Here is a 21617-nt window from a genome sequence, read left to right as displayed (position 1 = left end):
ACCATTTTTTTTATTCTTTTTTAATTAAAATTTCCAACTGCTCCCCGTTTCCCATTTCCCTCCCCTCCTCCCACACATTGCCCCCTCCCCCCACTCCCCTCCTCCATCCCCACTCCTCTTCTCCTCCCCCCAGTCCATTCCCCCTCCCTCTCGATACTGAAGAGCAGTCCAAATTCCCTGCCCTACAGGAAGACCAAGGTCCTCCCACTTCCATCCAGGCCCAGGAAGGTGAGCATCAAAACAGGCTAAGCTCCCACAAAGCCAGTTCATGTATTAGGATCGAAACCTAGTGCCATTGTCCTTGGCTTCTCATCAGCCTTCATTGTCCGCCATGTTCAGAGAGTCCAGTTTCAACCCATGCTTATTCAGTCCCAGTCCAGCTGGCCTTGAAGAGCTCCCAATAGATCAGTTCCACTGTCACAGTGGGTGGGTGCACGCCTCGTGGTCCTGATTTCCTTGGTCATGTTCTCCCTCCTTCTGCTCCTCATTTGGACCTTAAGAGCTCAGACCATTGCTCCAATTTGGGTCTCTGTCTCTCTCTCGATCCATCGCCAGTTGAAAGTTCCTGTGCCATTCTCCTTGGCCTCACCAAGGTCAGCTGGACTGCTACTGAAAAAACATGGGATAAAACCGGACTCTCGGAATGTGGCGGACAATGAGAGCTGATGACATCTTGTTTCTTAAAGGAATGCTTTGCAAACAATGATCTGATACCTGACAGTGGAATACATGGTGTTGTGAGAATTTAATAATCACCACGAAGCTGTGCTTATTTACACGGCTGCTTTTCATTAAAACTTCGGGGTTCATTGACATTTCTTCAGAAGTACAAATGTATCAGCTTGTACATAAAAATTACCTTCCATGTCTTCTAGAACTTTGACAATGTTCTTCGATATTGTGTTCTTCCCATTTGTACCCTAAAATACAGTACATAATACAATATATTACTGGAAATATGACACAATTAAAATCACTATCTTTGGTGAACATTAGAACAATGTCTGATTTATTCACCAGATTCTTCCTCTTTCACATTCAGAATCACAGAAGACTATCGGTCTCCAAGGTTTGTCTTCTTAGTTTAAAAAGTGACAAAAAGTTTACATTCTTACCTATAGAAGTGAGGTTCCTGTATGTTTCCAGCATCACATCTTTGTAGAGACTCTTCTGGGAAGGATCCAGCAAAGCCCACTCTTCATGAGTGAAGTTCACATGCACATCCTCATAGGCCACTGCATCCTAAAGTATCCCATACATGCACATAATAGAAATGTTGGGACTGCATTGTAAAAGTACACTTCAAAGTACAAATATATTGAGAATATATTTGCAAAATTCTGTGTACGCAATATATTTTATGAAATGGATCATAGAATTTCAAATGCAGTCACCAATTCATTTTAGAACAAAAAAGAAAAAAGATAACTTCCATTTCTGTGCACACCAAATAGAACATGGCATTGCAGGAGAAATGTTTACTTATATATGAAGACATGCAAACAGAGTAACACTTTTCAGTATACATCAGCAAAATTTTATCAAAATTATTAACTTCAAAAAAGGTGTGGTAGTACACATAATAAATCCCAGAAATCAAGGGTAGCTGGAGACTGTTCTTTGGTTTCCCAGATGCCTAGACCTGAATAATCACACAGAAACTATATTAATAACACTGTTTGGTCAATAACTGAGGCATATTCCGAGCTATCTCTTATATCTGAAATTGACCCATTTCTATTAACCTGTGTATCACCATGAAGCTGTGGCCTACAGTTCCGGTGGCATCTCTCTTACTCCGTCTACTCTGTATATCCCTCCTGGCTTTATTCTGTCCTGCCATAGGCCAAAGACGCTTCTTTATTAAGCAGTGGTAATAAAATATATTCACAGCATACAGAGGAGAAACCCACACAACCTCCCCTTTCCTGTCTGATTAAAAATGAAAGTTTTAACTTTAACATAGTAAAACTACATATACAAAGAAGTTATCAAGCAAGAATTATAGTTGTAATATTTAGTTCATTTACATTAAAGAAAATACTTTGTCATCTATCATATTTTCTAAAATTCTCTATCTAATTTATCCTTTATCATAACTAAGGAAAACTATAATTATAACTGTGCAGTCTTCAACTTTATCAATGACCCCAGAAGGGAATAATATTACCTAAGTAAACAGGAAGTACACTGTAAGCAACTTCCAATAATCTAGAATTGACAGAGACATCTTGTTGCCTGGACAGTCACCCAAAGTTCTTCCATAATGTTAGGGCATCCATCTTCAGCCTACAGGCCCATAGTATCTGGCAGACTTTTCCATGAAGCAGGAAATTTGAAGATCTGTTCTGTCCTGTACTGGCAAAGTTCATCAGTGGCTTTCTTCAAGTAGTAGCACTCTGCTCACAAATCCACTTAAGAACTCTGTAGTGAGAGCTCCCCAAAGAGCCAGAACCAGTACAAACCAGAAAGATATCTCTTAAAGAAGCCACACCTCTGCTTGCAGCCAGCAAACAAAGCCTATCAGAAAAAAAATATGTGACTACCAAGAAGCTGTCCTTGGCTCCCATTTTTGTGAGCCTAGAAGCCCTCCTTTTTTCTTAAGCTACTTTTAGGTCTTATGTGGATTCATGACCCTGACAGTGGGTGCCAATTTGTAGCTGGAGAATGCTTGTTTGTTTCCTGGCCACCCAGACCTGCATAATCACACAGAAAAATATATTATTTACAACACTGTTTGGTCAATAGGTTAGGTGTATTCCTAGCTAGCTCTTCCATCTTAAATTAACCCATTTCTATTGATCTGTGTATTACCACAAGGCTGTGGCTTACTGGTAAGGTTCCAGGGGAATCTTTCTCCTTTGGTAGCTATATGGCGTCTCTCTACATCTCTGTTTGGATTTCTCACTTGGCCTTATTCTGCCCTGCCATAAGGCAAAGTAGCTTCCTTATTAACCAGTGGTAATAAAAGATAATCACAGCATAAGAGGGAAATCCCACATCACTCAGGGGGCAGAAACAGGGAAAACTCTGTGATTTCCAAGCAAGTTTGTTGTATGTTAAGATTTCTAGGATAGCCAAAGGTACACAGTGTGATAATGCCTTACAAAATAAACAGATAAACAAAAATTAGAAAGCACTTAAGGGCTCCCTTGAAATTCCTCCATAGCCTTAAACATTCATTCCAATTCTGTACTTGTCTATAATAAATTAGAGTGACTCCTTTTAAACTGTAAAGCTAATACTTCCTAGAAAGGCAAGCATTTTAATAGGTTACTGACTGACAGACCAAAGACTTCTCAAAAACATTAGTAAAATAAATGTTGATCCTAAAACAATTTTTAAAAAAACAACAACTAAAGGGATGGAGTATATAATGATGGGTCTACAGACAAGATCACCTGCTGATTTTGAAGAGGTCCTAGGTCAGTTCTCAGCACTCGCTGCAGGCACACAACTTTTCCTATCATGTGTGAAGTACATGGGCATGAGCCCTAGCACAGAAAGAAAAACCAAAATAACTAATGTGGACTCACTGTTCATCCAATGCGCCCATAGGCATATAAAATGTAGGAGATGCTCCTCAAACAAAAATTAATCAAAAGAGATGGGGTAGGGCACTACATATCCACCAAAGTGAAATCTGCTGCGATGATGTTTCAATTTCTAACATCTATTCCCCAACCACAAGGGAACCCACATTTGTAAAAAGAAACACTACTACAGCTTAAATCTAATATTGACCTTCACACAGTGGTAGTGGGAGACTTCAATACCCCATGCTCATCCACCTGCAGGTCATCTAAATAAAAACTAAACAGAGAAACACTGGAGCTAACAGACACTATAAACCACATGGACCTAAAGTGATAGTCACAGAACATTTCACCAAAGCACAGAAGAGTAACCTTCATCTGAGCGGTGTTAACAGAGCCCCCAGTACTACACCTTCATCTGAGCAGTGTTAACAGAGCCCCCAGACCTTAGTACGACTGACTCCGTGATGAAAGTCCCACTCAGGCTGTAAAACTCAGCACATAGACAGCACCATTTTCCAAAAACAAGAGTCCCAATCCCTCAATGCCCCCAGTTATGGGGAAAATCTCTAAACGTACTAAACTTGCGTTTTACCTTCTGTAGTTCCACTTCTGACTAACTGTTCTTGTTAACTAAACTAGGTCAACCCAGAACATGATTTTTGTGCTTAAAAGCTCATTCTGAAAGAAGTATGGGGCTACACTGGGATCCTGTAGTGGCAGGCCAGCTACTAAAAGCATTCTATTGACTTAAAGCCATGTCTTAGCAGTGTTCTCTGGTAAATATGCACATTTCTAGAGATCCTACTGAGTTCCCAAAGTCCAGACCTTGGGACACCAGGGTCTCAGAGTTCCTTGGAAGGAGGAGGAGTGCAATGATCAGGGGAATCCTAGTGGGGGGAAACCCAAGATATTCCAGGTCCTAAGTTGTCTTCGTTAGGATTTTATGGCTGTGAAGAAGCACCAAGAGCACAGCAACTCTTATAAAGGAAAACATTTAATTGAGACCTGCCTATAATTCAGAAGATTAATTCATTAACACAATGGCAAGAAGCAGGAAGGCATCCACTCAGACATGGTGCTAGAAAAAAGGCTGAAGTTCTAGATCTGATCCTCAAGCATTAGCAGGGGGAAACACACAGATGTCAAAGCCCACCTCCACAGTGATACACTTTCTTCAACAAGGTAGCATCACTTCACGTGGCTACACCTCCTAATATTGCCACTCCCTTTGGGCTAGCATTCAAAACCATGAGTCTATGGGGCCTTCCTTTTCAAGTCACCATATTCAATTTTCTGACCCCCACAGGCTGGTAGGTATACCATAATGCGAAAAAGCATTCAGTCAAATTTCAGACATCCCCACAGTGCATAATAGTCTCAAACTTGTTTAAAAAGCCAAAGCTCAAAGAATCTCTTCTGAAATCTCTTAACTGTAATCTCCTGTAAAATAAAAATAAAAAACCAAATCACATACTTCTAGCATACAATGAAAAACACAATAAACTTTATCCTTCCAAACCATAGGGAAAGAAGCAGTGAGGAAATACTAGACCAAAGCAAGACACAAAACTGGTGGGGCAAACTCCAAACTCTACACCTCCAATTGGATATAAAAATGTACTTCAGATCTTCAACAATGGCTGGTTTACATAGCTAAAACTTCCCAATTAATATCTAAAGCTTTAGAGAAAGATTGATATTTTCATTTTACACACAGGCCTCAGAGTTCTGACCAGTTAAAACTAATGAACTGGACATAAACAATTGAAAAAAATAAAAGAAACCTTTAACAAAACTCTCACTAGAGTCTACCAAAGAATGTCCTTCCTGTCCTTCCTTTGCTTTTCTTCTGCCAGCTCTATCCCACAAGGAGGAATTTACCTCCCTACATGAGATTATATTTGAAAAGCATCTCCGACTGTTTCTCAGGCTCAGAAACTAAGAGCTTTTATTGGTTAATGAATAAAGAAACTGGTTTGGCCTGATAGGGCAGAACAGAGGTAGGTGGGGAAAACTAAACTGAATACTGGAAGAAAGAAGGCAGAGTCAGAGAGAAGCCATGGGGCCTTGCCAGAGACAAATGCCAGAACTATTTCCCCCTTTTTAGTATAATAAAGTGTTATTTATTTAGGGGTAGACTCACAGATCACAGTCCTCTGCTTGAACAGAGAACAGCAACCAAATCCAGCAGCAGAAAGAGAGAAGGAACATGCATTTTACAGTATAAGAGGCCACACCCAAGTGGACAGGTATCTTAAAGGCTCCTGACTGAAGGATGTCCTACAGCAAGCTCCAGAAAGATGTTTTTTAAAAGCTTCATTATACAAGTATGGGTACTTTGCCTGTATGCATGTCTGTCCTCCATGTCTGTAAAGGGCCTTGAATTCAGAAGAAGCTTATTGGAGCCCCTGTAATGGGAATTACAGACAATTGATGGCTGCCATGTGAATGCTGGGAATTGAACCCCAACACTCTGGAAGAACAACCAGTGCTTTTAACTGCACAGCCATCTCTACAGTCCTGGTAGAAGTAAGTTTTCAAAACAGCCTGCTGCGAAATGTTTAGGCCTAACCTTGCCTCCCAAGTTCCTGAGAATAAAAATACAGTATTAAGTATCCGAATAAAAGGCTGGAGAGATGGTTCACTATGTTCAGAGCTCTGGCTGTTCATACAGGGGACCAAATTTCAGTTCCTTCCATCCACATGGCAAGTCAAAACTGTCTCTAATTGCAGTCCCAGAGGACCTGAAATCCTCTTCTATGTTCTTCAGGGCATTGCATGCACATGGTGCACAAACATATACATAGGAAAAAAATCCCCATTCACATAAATAAAATTTCAGATCATAAAAAGAGAAACGCAGTATCGCTTCTGTATCTGTGGTACAGGAACACACATCCCAGCTCATCAGAAAGCCTGCCTAAGCTACAGAAAGAATGCTAGGCCTACCTGCCCCACATTTTAAATACTTCATTACCATATTCCCGTGAAATGAGCCAGGGGGCATGTGCATACTCAGGTGCTTGTGGGGGTTAGAAGACAATGTTGTGGATTCTCTCCTTACAGATTTTTTTTGTTGGCTTTGTGGATGAATTCAGATGATCATATGCGTCATATGCCCTAAATACCTTTGCTATGGAGCTATCTCTTTGGGCCAATCCCATCCAATTTAAGGTGCCCAGTTTTATCTGTTGTTTGGTTTTGTTGAGATAGTACCACACTATGTATTCCTGCTAGCCTAAAACTCACCACTAGACCAGATAGCTTTGGGGCAGCTCCATTGTGGTAGCCCATGTCCAATTATGAACCACATTTTACTTGGCTTGGGTTTGACTACACTTCCCAAACTGGTGAGGGAAAGTCTGTGAGTGGTCCTCTGGGAGGAGGGCCTTCTGAGACCCAACATTTCCGTCTACCCAACTGGACACGGCCTTAGATGTGGTGATTGTGCAGGAGGAGGCAACCGGCTCTAGGTGCTGTGGCACAAATAAATGTGTTAATTAAAACCAAACCACTGGCTATACATAAAGAAAAGAACTTACATGATTAACTTGACACTGTGTTACTCTGATTCACAGGTGGCCACAAGCAAAACCTGACCTGAAAGGGTGGTGTCATGATGCTGGTACCCATTGTCTTGAAATCTGAGAGTCACGAAAGCTTTTTCAAGGTTGAATTCTGGAAGATGCCAGGATTAGATGCATGTTTGGAAAACTATAACCCTAAGAATTGGAGTTGAACAGTGTCATAATTAAATCCAGGCTCTGGTTGAAATGATTAAGACAGATCTTAGTATGCTATTGACATGGGGAAAGGCATCCACTGGGACTAATCTTGGCCTGAAACTGCAGAGGTGATCACCTAGGGGAATTCAGGGCATTATGTGAGCAGAAAATATGTGAAAGGGTGGTCACCAGAAGATGGGCTTGCTGTCCTCAAACTGGATCTTCCTTCCCAGTTCCTGAGGGCTGGGAACTCTCCCTTTGTTTTCCAGGACCTACATGCTGGAAAGGTAGAGCTGACTCCTATAACTTCTTATCTGAGATCCACAGGGGACAATGACACGGGCATGTCAATCTCCATACAAGTCAGTAAACAAATAATTGTCATTTAAAAATTAAAATGTATCTAGATTCTCATAAAGAAAGCCACCGGTCCCCTCTAACTTGGCAAGTATCCTGTCTCAGTTTCCTGCCCTACGTTACCCCCACCCCATCTTACACTTCAGCTTGTGTGATCCACACACCCCACCTCTACCTCACAATTTATCCTGACAGTCATCAGTGTCATTCGAGGCACCCAGTTCCTGACATAGACAAGAAAACAGAAATCCAGTTCATCAGTAACATGTAGCGATTTTGGTGGAACACTCATATTAGAGACCATTGTGTTTATATCACCATAGGTAGTATAAATATATTATTTTTCCTGGTGAAATACTCTTTAGATATATTTAAATTTTTGGTAAGTCAAGCCAAAGTAGTATGACAGAATATTACATGATGAAGTATTTCATTATTAATTTTGAATTTGCACAGTAACATGAGAGAGAAATGTGTTTATTGCCTTCTGCCTCAGAATTGATCTGCAATCCCAGTACTTGGAGGCTGAGACAGGAAGACAAAGTTCAAATAAATCTAGGCTACATGGATACAACAGCCTGTGGGCATCCTGGGCTACAAAGATATTTCAAAGTGTATTTCTGAAAGATAAGGGGTCTTTTAAAAAGATAATAGTATGCCAGTGATTTGGCTTGGCGGGTACAAATGCTTAGCATGCCATTCCGAGCCAGAGGACACGAATTTTGAAGCCAGTATGCAGGTGAAGATGGAAGGAGAGAACGGCTTCAGAAATTTGTGCTCTGACTGTCCCTACACGCACACTGTAGTGCCTCTGACAGTGCTAGAGCCAGGGGGGAAGCTCAATGCTACAAGATCTAGCAGCCCTCCTGCCTGAGCCTCCCCAGCTCCTGGGATGAGATACATGCATCAGGAGACTTCTGGTTCAGAAGAATTATGCACCAGAGACTTGAAAACAGTCACTCACCACCGAGAACTCTCTGCTGCAGAATGGAAACTGCTCGGATCTTCCAGTTCCTTGCAAAGTTTCAGGATTTCTGTAGAATGCCAATGCTGACCCATTTCTGCCAGCTGCCATTCCGTCTCCTTAGAAGATAGCTCTTCCAATCCCTACTCCTTAAAGTCCCCTTCCGTCATAAGGTCTGTACTGGGCAAGTGATCTCAGTGCCCTGCTTATGCGTCAATATAACCTTAATGAAGTGAACACACTTTGCTCAGTTACATGTGGCATGACAGCAGTGGCTGTGAGGAGGGGAAGGGGGGTCACTCAACAACACAGGCAGGGCACCCCAGATGGCCTTGTTGAAGGATACAGGGTAAAGGGGCTCACTGGACTTTCAAGCAAAGGAATGAGATAAAGGAGAGGTGCCTAACAGCTAAGGAGAGCTGCTAGGGCAAAGCCAATGCAGCGTCACTGAAATTAAAACCACTTGAAGAGCAGGTGGGAAGGAGCAGGTGGAGGGGTTGGGGGGGGAACAAGTGTGGCCTTGAGCACCGTGAAACTGTGAGTGTGGAGATGTCAGTCACAGGTGCAAACAAGACACCTCCAGCTCACCGTGGCAAACAGTCTCGCCGCTAGGAAATAACCAAGGTACAAAGAAATGTTCGGTTGTGCTTACCAAGGCTTTCAGAAAAGAAAAATTTGACCTAGGAAGGCCCAGCAGGTAAGGCTCTACTAAGGGTCCACCATACACAAATGAGACAGAACAGGAAAGGTGAAGAATAGAGATGGAGATTGAACCCAGGTGTGGTTCTCAAGGCTTTTATTCCAGACACTAGAAAGAAGAATCTGAGTTGGCAAAATGCTGGTTCATCCTGCAGGGAGCCCGGGACTCCTGGTGTGAGCTCCAGGTTTCAATAGAGAAAGCACTGGTGGGTCACAGGCATGCGTAGTTAATAGGTCCTGTTAGAGGTGTGTCTGGATGGTCAGTCTCAGTCTTCTGTGTGAGATGAGGGTGGTCACAAGCCCTCGTCACTATCCCTCTTAAGGGGATCAATCTGGCTCATGGAAGACGGTCAGTCAAGCTTCAGGGTGCAGCCTCACCATTGGGAAGGTAGCCAGTCGCATATGCTGTATACAGGGGTGGGGTAGAGATTTCTGTCCTAGGAGGTTTTGTTCTTCCTGCAACCAAGGTGACTCCAGTTTAGGACAATGACTTATATCTATGCCCTGAATTAAGGAAGATGAGACAGACAGATGCAGACTGAGTAGGGAGCCCTTCTTCCTCCATTTACATCCCCAGGGCCTCAAGGGATAATTCCGTGCCCACTCCAAAAGCAAGTTTCAAATACTGATTTTTACTATTCTCAGTTACATTTCTTGTTTGTTTGGGGGAAAGGGTCTCACTATGTAGCTCTGGATGGCCTAAAGTCTAGAAGTCACAGACATCCCCCTGTATCTGCCTCCCGAGGGCTGGGATTGAGCCCTCCCTGGTTTTAGAACTTACGTTTTCCTTCCTTCCCTTTTCATTTTTCACAACAGGGTTTCTCTGTGCAGCCCTGTCTTTCCTGAAACTCACTCTACAGAAAAGCCAGGCCTCAAACTCAAAGACCTGCCTTTGCCTCCTGAGTGCTCGGATTAAAGGTATATACAACTTACACTTCTTAAAAGGGCGTAGGGTTGTGGCTTGTTTGGTAAAGGGCTTGCTTAGGAGTTGAGATGTAGAGAACACAACATCCGAGTCAGCCTGGGCAACAAGAACACACAGAGGAAAAGTCACTCCAAGCATCTCTTCTCCCTGCCTCTCAAGCTTCCCGTTCCCAGGAAGCTGTTGTCTGGGTGAAGTCCCCACTGCTTGTGTGTCTTTCACTTTAATATGTGTTGAAAGTCCAGGGCCCAGCACCAACTGCTCAAAGTAAGCAGGGAGCTGGGGTAAAATGGGAAGGGGAGCCTGGGGGAAACAAGAGCTGGGGTTTCCCCTATCCAAACTAATCAAACAGCGGAGAGAGAATACGCATTAACAAGATCAGAAACGAAAAGGGAGACATAAGCCGGGCGGTAGTGGCGCACGCCTTTAATCCCAGCACTTGGGAGGCAGAGGCAGGCGGATCTCTGTGAGTTCGAGACCAGCCTGGTCTACAAGAGCTAGTTCCAGGACAGGCTCCAAAAAACCACAGAGAAACCAAAAAAAAAAAAAAAAAAGAAAAAAAAAGAAAAGGGAGACATAACCACAGACACAGAGGAAATTCAGAGAATCATTAGATCTTACTACAAAAACCTGTATGCCACAAAATTGAAAAATCTAAAAGAAATGGACACTTTTTTAGATAAGTACCATATACCAAAGTTAAACCAGGACCAGGTGAACAATCTAAATAGACCTGTTAGTCACGAAGAATTAGAAGTTGTTATAAAAAAACCTCCCTACCAAAAAAAGCCCAGGTCCAGACGGCTTCAATGCAGAATTCTACCAGAACATCCAAGAAGACCTAATACCTATACTCCTTAAGGTATTTCACAATATAGAAACAGAGAAGTCATTGCCAAATTCCTTTTATGAAGCTGCAGTTACTCTGATACCAAAACCACACAAAGATACAACCAAGAAAGAGAACTACAGGCCAATCTCACTCATGAACATCGCAAAGATACTCAATAAAATACTGGCAAACCGAATCCAAGAACATATTAGAAAAATTATCCATTATGATCAAGTAGGCTTCATCCCTGAGACGCAGGGCTGGTTCAACATACGAAAACCTATCAATGTAATCCATCATATAAATAAACTGAGAGAAAAAAACCATATGATCATTTCATTAGATGCTGAAAAGGCATTTGACAAAATTCAACATCCCTTTATGATAAAGGTCTTAGAGAGATTAGGGATACAAGGGTCGTACCTAAGTATAATAAAAGCTATTTATAGCAAGCCGACAGCTATCATCAAATTAAATGGAGAGAAACTCAAAGCTATTCCACTAAAATCAGGAACACGACAAGGCTGTCCACTCTCTCCATACCTCTTTAATATAGTGCTTGAAATTATAGCAATAGCAATAAGACAACATAAAGGGATCAAAGGGATTCAAATTGGAAAGGAAGAAGTTAAACTTTCATTATTTGCAGACGATATGATAGTGTACATAAGCGACCCCAAAAACTCCAGCAAAGAACTCCTACAGCTGATAAACACCTTTAGTAGCGTGGCAGGATACAAGATCAATTCCAAAAACTCAGTTGCCCTCCTAAAAGGAAGCAGAGAGGGAAATCAGAGAAGCATCACCCTTCACGATAGCCACAAATAGCATAAAATATCTTGGGGTAACCCTAACCAAGGAAGTGAAGGATCTATTTGACAAGAACTTTAAGTCTTTGAAGAAAGAAATTGAGGAGGATACCAGAAAATGGAAGGATCTCCCTTGCTCTTGGATTGGGAAGATCAACATAGTAAAAATTGCAATTCTACCAAGGGCAATTTATAGATTCAATGCAATCCCCATTAAAATCCCATCAAAATTCTTCACAGATCTTGAGAGGGCATTAATCAACTTTATATGGAAAAACAAAAAACCCAGGATAGCCAAAACAATCTTATATAATAAAGGATCGTCTGGAGGCATTACCATCCCTGACTTCAAACTCTATTACAGAGCTTCAGTATTGAAAACAGCTTGGTATTGGCATAAAAACAGAGAAGTCGATCAATGGAACCGAGTAGAAGACCCGGATTTTAACCCACAAACATATGAACACCTGATTTTTGATAAAAGAGCTAAAAGTATTCAATGGAAAAAAGAGAGCATCTTCAACAAATGGTGCTGGCAGAACTGGTTGTCAACGTGTAGAAGAATGAAAATAGATCCATATCTATCGCCATGCACAAAACTCAAGTCCAAATGGATTAAAGACCTCAATATCAGTCTGAACACACTGAAGCTGATAGAAGAAAAAGTGGGAAGTACTCTACAACATATGGGTACAGGAGATCACTTCCTACGTATATCCCCAGCAGCACAGACATTAAGGACAACATTGAATAAATGGGACCTCCTGAAAATGAGTAGCTTCTGTAAAGCAAAGGACACTGTCACTAAGACAAAAAGGCAACCCACTGACTGGGAGAAGATCTTCACCAACCCTGCAACAGACAAAGGTCTGATCTCCAAAATATATAAAGAACTCAAGAAACTAGACGTTAAAATGCTAATTAACCCAATTAAAAAATGGGGCACTGAACTGAACAGAGAATTCTCAACAAAAGAAATTCAAATGGCCAAAAGACACTTAAGGTCATGCTCAACCTCCTTAGCGATAAGGGAAATGCAAATTAAAACAACTTTGAGATACTATCTTATACCTGTCAGAATGGCTAAAATCAAAAACACCAATGATAGCCTTTGCTGGAGAGGGTGTGGAGAAAGGGGCACACTCATCCATTGCTGGTGGGAATGCAAACTAGTGCAACCACTTTGGAAATCAGTGTGGCGATTTCTCAGGAAATTTGGGATCAACCTACCCCAAGATCCAGTAATACCACTCTTGGGAATATACCCAAGAGATGCCCTATCATATGACAAAAGTATCTCTTCAACTATGTTCATAGCAGCATTGTTTGTAATAGCCAGAACCTGGAAACAACCTAGATGCCCTTCAATGGAGGAATGGATGAAGAAAGTGTGGAATATATACATATTAGAGTACTACTCAGCAGTAAAAAACAATGACTTCTCTAATTTTGCATGCATATGGATGGAAATAGAAAACACTATCCTGAGTGAGGTATCCCAGACCCCAAAAGAGGAACATGGGATGTATTCACTCATAATTGGTTTCTAGCCATAAATAAAGGACATTGAGCATATAATTTGTGATCCTAGAGAAGCTAAATAAGAAAGTGAACCCAAAGAAAATCATATAGTCATCCGCCTCGATAGGGGAAGTAGACAAGATTGCCGGGCAAAAACTGGGAACTTGCGGGTGAGGTGGCTTGGGGCTAAGGGGAAATGGGATGAGAAACGTGAGAAGGGGAGGATGGGAGGAGCTTGAGTGATTGGGATGGTTGGGATATAGGAAGGGTGGATACGGGAGCAGCGAAGTATATATCCTAACTAAGGGAGCCATCTTAGGGTTGGTAAGAGACTTGACTCTAGAGGGGCTTGCAGGTGTCCAGGGAGATGTCCCCAGCTGGTACCTTGGGCAACTGAGGAGAGGGAATCTGAAATGATCCTATCCTATACTGATGAATATCTTACATATCACCTTAGAACCTTCTCTGGCGATGGATCGAGATAGAGACAGAGGCTCAATTTGGAGCAACGGTCTGAGCTCTTAAGGTCCAAATGAGGAGCAGAAGGAGGGAGAACATGAGCAAGGAAGTCAGGACCATGAGGGGTGCACCCACCCACTGTGACATTGGAACTGATTTATTGGGAGCCCACCAAGGCCAGCTGGACTGGGACTGAATAAGCATGGGTTGAAACTGGACTCTCTGAACATGGCAGACAATGAAGGCTGATGAGAAGCCAAGGACAATGGCACTAGGTTTCGATCCTAATACATGAACTGGCTTTGTGGGAGCTTAGCCTGTTTGGACGATCACCTTCCTGGACCTAGATAGAAGTGGGAGGACCTTGGTCTTCCCGCAGGGCAGGGAATTTGTACTGCTCTTCAGTATCGAGAGGGAGCAGGGGGGGGAGAGGAGTGGGGATAGGGAAAGGGGAGTGGGGGAGGGCGCAATATTTGGGAGGAGGGGGAGGGAAATGGGAAACGGGAACAAGTGGAAATTTTAATTAAAAAAGAATAATAAAAAAAAAAAAGAGCTGGGGTTTCCTGAGGCTTCTCTTGTCAAGGGAGAGATCTGCCACTCCAGGGAATTTGTAGAGATTGGGCTGTTTAAATCTTTACTGTTTGTTGTAGATTTGATACCTCAATGCTTGCTTAAAACTTTCTCAGGAGGCAAAGGGGACTAATGACTGTGTTTGACACCAGCACTTGGCAGAGGTGTGAAGTGAGGTTGGAGCCCTCTTTCAGGAATTTACACTGAGGAATAGTTTCTGTAAAAACCAGGAAAGAGAGGCAGGGATGAGAGGGTGCAGGTCATCAGAGTCCTCATATGGTCCTAATATCCACAGTATCTGAACATCCTTGATCCTTCATTTCTATAAATTAACAGTTCTGATAGTCTACAAAGGGCAGACTAAGGCCTGTAGAGACAAGGTTACACAACCTATACTGCTAAAAACTTAATTCACAAAAAAGGCAAACTCAACAAATATGTATTTGTCCATTTATTCTGGGGACTAACTAACCTTGGCCAGATAGCCAAGCTATGTTCAAGCACATCCTCCCACCTCAACCTACCAAGCATTTCAGGTCTCTGTGGCTATGCCAGTTCAAGAAATGTTGAACGAGAACCTACCAGTAATCAAGTCTTGAACTGACTCCTTAGGAATCTTACTGTGAGATGGGATGTGCACCTACCGTTTGGACAGTTAATGAAAAAACAGATCTGGACAGCACAGATGGGTGTTTGTTTGCTTGTTTTGTTTACAAAGTCATAGGCGGATGTCTTAGGGTTTCTGTGACTACAAAAAAGACCAAAGCAACATGGGTAAGAAAGGGTTTATTTGGCTTATATTTCCACATCATTAGTCCATCACTGAAAGAAGTCAGGACAGGAACTCAAGCAGGTCAGGAACCCGGAGGCAGAAGCTGACACTGAAGCAATGGAGGGTACTGTTGACTGGCTTGCTCTGCATGGTTTTCTCAGCCTGCTTTCTTATGGAACCCAGGACCATGAGCCCAGGAATGGAACCACCTATAATGGCTGGTCCTTTCCCATCAATCAAAAAGTAAGAAAATACCCTACAGGCTTGTATACAGCATGATCTTATGGAGGCCTGTCCTCAATTGAGGCTCCCTCCTCTGTGATGACTCTAGCTTGTGTCAAGCTGACATAAAAGTTTTGCCTTAAGAGAATTACATGTAAACCTAGATGTGTGACCTCTGATGTGGGGGAGAACAGATGCAGCTGCCAGAGTCTACATCCTGCTGGATTTAACTCCTGGGGTTAAAGAAATGTAAATGGGTTCTACTGTTAGTGCTTCAGTTTGATTAGGAAGTCTTTACCCCAACTCTTCCAGAGACTTTTAAACAGTATACCAAGCTGACCAGGTGCACATGCCTGGATGCCAAGCATCCTGACTAACCCGGGCTACACTGGGAGGTGCAAGAGATAAGTGGCAACAAAAAGAAATTCTACTTAAACACGACGTTTCTGTACAACAAACAAACAAACCCAGGGCCCAGATCATTTTACCACGAAATTCCATCAAACTTTCAAAGAAAGGTTATTATCAATACAATAAAAATTATTCCACAAAATAGAAACAGAAAGAACACTGGCTGTCTTAGGGTTTCTATTGCTGCAACAAAACATCACAACCAAAAGAAAGCTGGGGAGGAAAGGGCTTATTTAGCTTATACTTCCCACATGGCTGATCATCACCAAGGAAGTCAGAACAGAAACTCCAAAAGAGCAGGATCCTGGAGGTCAGAGCTGATGCAGTAAGGCTTGCTCTCCCTGGCTTCCTCAGACTACTTTCTCATAGAACCCAGAACCACCAGCCTAAGAATGGCACCACCCACAGTGAGCTGAGGCTTTTCCTATTTATCACTAATAGAGGAAAAAATCTTACAACTGAATCTCGTGAAGGCATTTCCTCAATTGAACCTCCTTCATCTCTGATGATTCTAGCTTGAGTCAAGTTGAAACACAAAACCAGCCAGTAGAGCTCCAAATTCATTTTATAAGGCCATGTTACCCTGAAATCTAAACCACATAAAGAACCAACAAAGAGGGCTGGAGAGATGGCTCAGAGGTTAAGAGCATTGCCTGCTCTTCCAAAGGTCCTGAGTTCAATTCCCAGCAACCACATGGTGGTTCACAACCATCTGTAATGGGGTCTGGTGCCTTCTTCTGGCCTGCAGGCGTACACACAGACAGAATATTGTATACATAATAAATAAATAAATAAATAAATATTTTTTTTAAAAAAAGAACCAACAAAGAGAATTACAGATCAATTTCCCTTATGAACATAGATGTAAAACTTGTCGATAAGAGACCTAAAAACGAAATCCAAGAACACATCAAAAGATCATTCACCATGTTCAAGTAGGAATCATCTACAGCCATCATCAAATTAAACGGAGAGAAATTCAGAATTACTCACCTATAATCAGGAACAAAACAAGAGTGCCCACTCACACCATATCTATTCAACATGGAACTGGAAGTCTTCGCTAGATCAATAAGACAACCAAGGAGATTAAGGGAATATAAACTGGAAAGGAAGACGTCAAAGTATTTTTATGCAGATAATGCAATAGTATATGTAAGTGACTCTAAAAGTTCCACAGGGAAACTCCTACAGCCGATAAACACTTTCAGCAAAGTGGCTAGATGCACAATTAACTCACAAAAATCAATAACTCTCCAACGTACAAATGACAAAGGGCTGAGAAGGAAAGCAGGGAAATAACACCTTGCAAAACAATCTCAAATTATATAAAATAGCTTGGGATAACTCTAACCAAGCAAGTGAAAGACTTATATGATAAAAATTTCAAGTCTTTGAAGAAAGAAACTGAGGAAGATATGGGAAGATAGAAAGACATCCCATGGTCATGAATCGGTAGGATTAACGTAGTAAAAATGGCAATTCCAACAAAAGCAACCTACAGATTCATTCAATGCAATCTCCATCAAAATCCGAACACAGTTTTTTTTTTAAGACCTTGAAAAGATAATTTTCAACCTAAAATGGGGAAACAGAACACCTAGGACAGCTAAAGCACTTCTGAACAGAAAAAGAATTGTTGAAGCTCTCATCATTCCAGAATGCAAGCTGTACAACAAAGGTATAGTAATAAAAAATACATGGTATTCACATAAAAATAGACACACTGATCAACAGAATCGAATTGAGACCCAGGAATGAATCTACACGCCTATAGATACCTATAGATACCTGGGTTTTGATAAAGATACCAGAAATACACAGAAGAGAAAAGACAGCTTCACCAACAAGCAATGCTGGTCAAACTGGATGTGTGCACGTAGAAGAATGCAAACAGATCTATACTCATCACTCTGCACAGAACTCACATCCACGTGTGTAAGAGACTGTATGACCCTGTGGAAAATGTTAGCTGTTGAGTACTGCAGGCTCACACACAAGCCACAGCCAATTGCTTGGCATCTCAATCCTGTCACCTGACTAAACTGAGACAACCAGGTCTCTACGGACCAACATGAGAGAGTTGCCCCATCAGAAATTTCAGTGGCTCAAGGTAACCTCCCCAAATTGTGCACCCATCATTTTGGTTTTCCTTCATCCATATGGTATGAGTTTACGCATGCTGGAAAGTACACAGAAAGGCACTCACCCTGTCCAATCAGAATCTTCATTATCACAGAGACACCTGCAGGACAATGACTTAGAGAACCTTTACCCTCACTACAGCCTAGCCTGTTTCCCCTGCAATGTACACAATAAACCATTCTGGTCTCACTGGAGTAGATATGTCCCCCCCACACACCTCCTTAGTTCCACACACTAACAGGAAAATGCAATAGACAGCCCACTGTGTGACTCAAGTAGAGAGTTTTATAAGTCTGTGCTCCTACAAACCTTTAATCAAAAATTGAGGAGGTGGAGTCAGGAGGACAGCACAGTCGATGCCCTGTGGGCCTAAACACCAGGATCAACTCAAAGAGAGTAAACATAACAAATCTTGTCTCAAAACAGTTTTTGAAAGCTTGAAGGTGCAACTGTTCCAGAATTAGTGCACCTTCCCAATGAGAAATCGTGCCACACGCTTAAGAGATTAATTGACAAAAATCTCCTTAACAGTTACAGGTCTCCCACTCTGGATGACACTCAACAAGAGCAGGCCAGGAACAGATTTGCCAGCTTATATACACTATAGGCTTTGTGCATTCCACATGTGCTGTCCACCTGGAGAAACGCTGCGAGTGCCCTCCTGCTAGCATGGCTTGCTCAGCTGGCTTCCTTCTAAAACTCGGGCTCACCTGCCCAGGGTAGGATGGGCCCCATTGCATCAATCAAGAAAACACTCTATGGGTTTGCCTGCAGGTCAGTCTGACTCTACCTTCTGTCAAGTTGGCCAAATCTAACCAGCATACCTCCTGCATCATCTCCCAAGCCCCAATGACAGAGTGTTAAACAAACCTCAACTCTCTTGACACTTGCTTTTTAGCATATACTTGTGCACACACACACACACAAAATTGTAAAGTTTAGGACTGAAGTAATGGCTCAGCAGTTACCACCACTGTTGCTCTTGTAGAAGTCCTGGGTTTGGTTCCCAACACTAACATGGTGCACACAATCATCCCTAGATGCTGTTGCAGGAGATCTGATGCCTCCTTCTGTCTTTTGTGGGCACCAAACACACACGAGGTCAACATAAACATATGCAAGCACACCACTCATACACATGAAATAAAATAATATAGGAAAATTAAAAACATATACCCTCACATCTTATGTCATCAGAGATAAATATGCCAGAAATACAGAGATGTGACAAATATCTGTCACCAACACTATAACTTTGTAATTAAAAGAATTAAGGAACTCTTGATCAATGGAGAGAAATTACTTGATTGAAGACAGGAAGCCTCATTATTATTTCAGTACACAACTGAGCTATAAATCAGCAACAGTCCAAAAATATGTCTAACAATTTTTGCTGTCAATAGAAACCTGATGTGAAAAGTTCATCATAAATGAAAACCTGGTCTACACAAGATTGAGTACATAGCACACACAGTGACATCATCTGATTTCAAAACTTCTTGTATGACTGCAATAAAGATTGTACTGTCTGGGAAAGAATAAAGATAACAACAGAACATAAGAGCAAAGTTAAAAAAAACAAAACAAAACACTATTTCTACAGAGCCAACTGTAACACATTAGGCCGGGAAACTCAGTGAATCTGGCATTACTGAGGCAAGTGACTGGACTACCCTGGTATCTGCAGAAAAATGTGTTATTGACATAGAGTTTACGTCCTACAAAGAATTAACTGTAGGCGGATCCTGTACGTGAATGTTCAATGTTCGGGGCCAAACGCAGAACTTCTGGTAGACACTAGAGTAACTAGGGCCCCAGGAGGTAGCAAATCTGCCTTCCTTGGTGACAGTAAAAAACAGCGCGTGCGCGCGTTCTGTATAGTGACGTCACAGTATGGCACTATGCAGGCACAGTACCCACGTCCCGGTGTTCTGTGCATGTTCAGCCCACAGATGCAAGTTACACAGAAGCCGCAGGACCCAGGAGCTGCAGGGACAGCAGGGACCTCACGGGGCGCCGCGCCCGCCGGTTCCCACAGCCCCGGGAGGACCCCACACCGGCTCCCGCGGCTCCTCCCGCGTGGGGACGGCGGCCCTCGCTCACCATGGCGGGTTCCGAGCTCGCCCCGCTCTCCCCACAGCTCCCGACCGCGGGTCACAGCGCAGAACACGGAACCACAGAGCCTCCCTCAGTCCCGGGGTCGCCGAGCCTGCAGCGTGGAGGACAGGAAGTGTCCTCCCTTGTTCTGCCTGGCAGCCTAACTGGAAGCCCTGATTGGCTATTGTGTCCTGATTGACAGTCGCGAGCACCTTACGGACAGAATGTTTTGAAAGCTCGGAGCACAGCGGTTCCCAGCCCTGAGGGCATCTCCAGGTACAGAACTGTCCCTGACCTGTGGAGATTGGCATTGTAGAACTTGTGCCGGGACTGGAAAAGTCGTCCCTGCACTACCTGCACTAAACAGGCACTTCCCTTCTTCCTCTGGGTACAGGTTGTTACAGCTCAAACACACTACAAAAAGCTGAGGTGCCTACTTATGGTATCAAAGTAGAACCTGGCTACCAAGTTCTCCCTGCATCCCTCAGTTCCTACCTGTTAAAGGGCATGGCTTTCATACTCGTAACATACCCTGGAGTAGTCCAGCGCAGGGGCTGGGTTGCCCTTCCCTATAAATCCAACCATTTTGGTTGCCTGTTTGTTTTTCTGTCTCTGTCTGTCTGTCTTTATCTCTCTCTCCTTCCTTCCCTCCCTCTCTCCAAAACATTAGCCCTCTAGAGCATGCCGCCCTGGCAGGCCTTGCCCTTCTCTCCGATTGTCTCTGCCTTTCTAAAAGCCATTAGAATAAAATTCCTAAAGCTAGCCACCAAGGTCTGATTCCTTATTTGTCTGTTTCCCCTTCCTGAAGCTGACTGCCAAGGTCCAGCAATCAGAAACCCCCTTTGGCTCACCTAATTAACATGCCCAGTTAAAATTAAACACCTGATCTAACAAGGGTTTTCCCCCTTTACTTTTATAAACCGCTATTTTCCTGTTGGCCACATCTGTCTCCCCTCTATCCAGAGGCGGTCCTTTGTCCCCCTGGGACAAATACCCCTGCCCCCTCCCTTGTCGGGTTCCCTTTCTCTCTCATCCTCTCTCTCCTCTACCACTGCACCCTAGCCCACTCTAACACAGACCTCCCCTTTTTCTCTTTGCTGGTGTTTTTCTGCCTGACTCAGAAAGCAGCCACTTTAACTTTTCTTCCCCGCTTAATAAAGGAGCTAATCTGGGGTCTGGAAGGCAGGCAGCCCCTGCTATGTGGGAGTCTCCCCCTCCCCCTTCTCTTCTCAATTCTCTACTCTTCCTCTCCCCTCCTCCCCCTCTTTTAAGTGTCCAGTACTGGGATTGCTTTCAAGGCCTGGAACACGCTATGAAAGTGCTCAGCACTGAGCTGATAGCATCAGCCCTGTTTGATTTGGCTATAGCCTTGATAAGTTGTCCACGCTAACCTTGAATTTGGTATTATTCTCACCCTTCGGCCTCCTAAATACCTAGGTTTGTAGGCAAATGCCTTTATGCTGAGATAAATTTTGTGAGTTTTTCCCCAATTAAAAAAAAAATGGTGTTTAGGGGAGGAGGAAGGAATAGAGACAGAAATAGAGAGGCCGAGACAGAGAGAGAGCCTGTGGTG

The 21617-nt window shown here is 42.9% G+C and overlaps 1 protein-coding gene across 1 annotated transcript; it reads right to left on the bottom strand.

Annotated features, from left to right (window-relative positions):
- Nucleotides 1-855: 855 nt before the first annotated feature.
- On the bottom strand, nt 856-20117 carry LOC130875846 (zinc finger protein 431-like). Its single transcript, XM_057772112.1, has 3 exons — nt 20051-20117; nt 1116-1242; nt 856-920 (listed from the first exon to the last, which is right to left on the bottom strand). The coding sequence occupies exons 1-3, from the start codon at nt 20051-20053 to the stop codon at nt 856-858; spliced, it is 195 nt and encodes a 64-aa protein (XP_057628095.1). The 5' UTR covers nt 20054-20117.
- Nucleotides 20118-21617: the final 1500 nt, after the last annotated feature.

Source organism: Chionomys nivalis, chromosome 6, assembly GCF_950005125.1.
Source record: "Chionomys nivalis chromosome 6, mChiNiv1.1, whole genome shotgun sequence".
Taxonomy (NCBI): domain Eukaryota; kingdom Metazoa; phylum Chordata; class Mammalia; order Rodentia; family Cricetidae; genus Chionomys; species Chionomys nivalis.
Note: the sequence above shows the minus strand (reverse complement) of the source record. Positions and strands in the feature narration are given on the sequence as shown.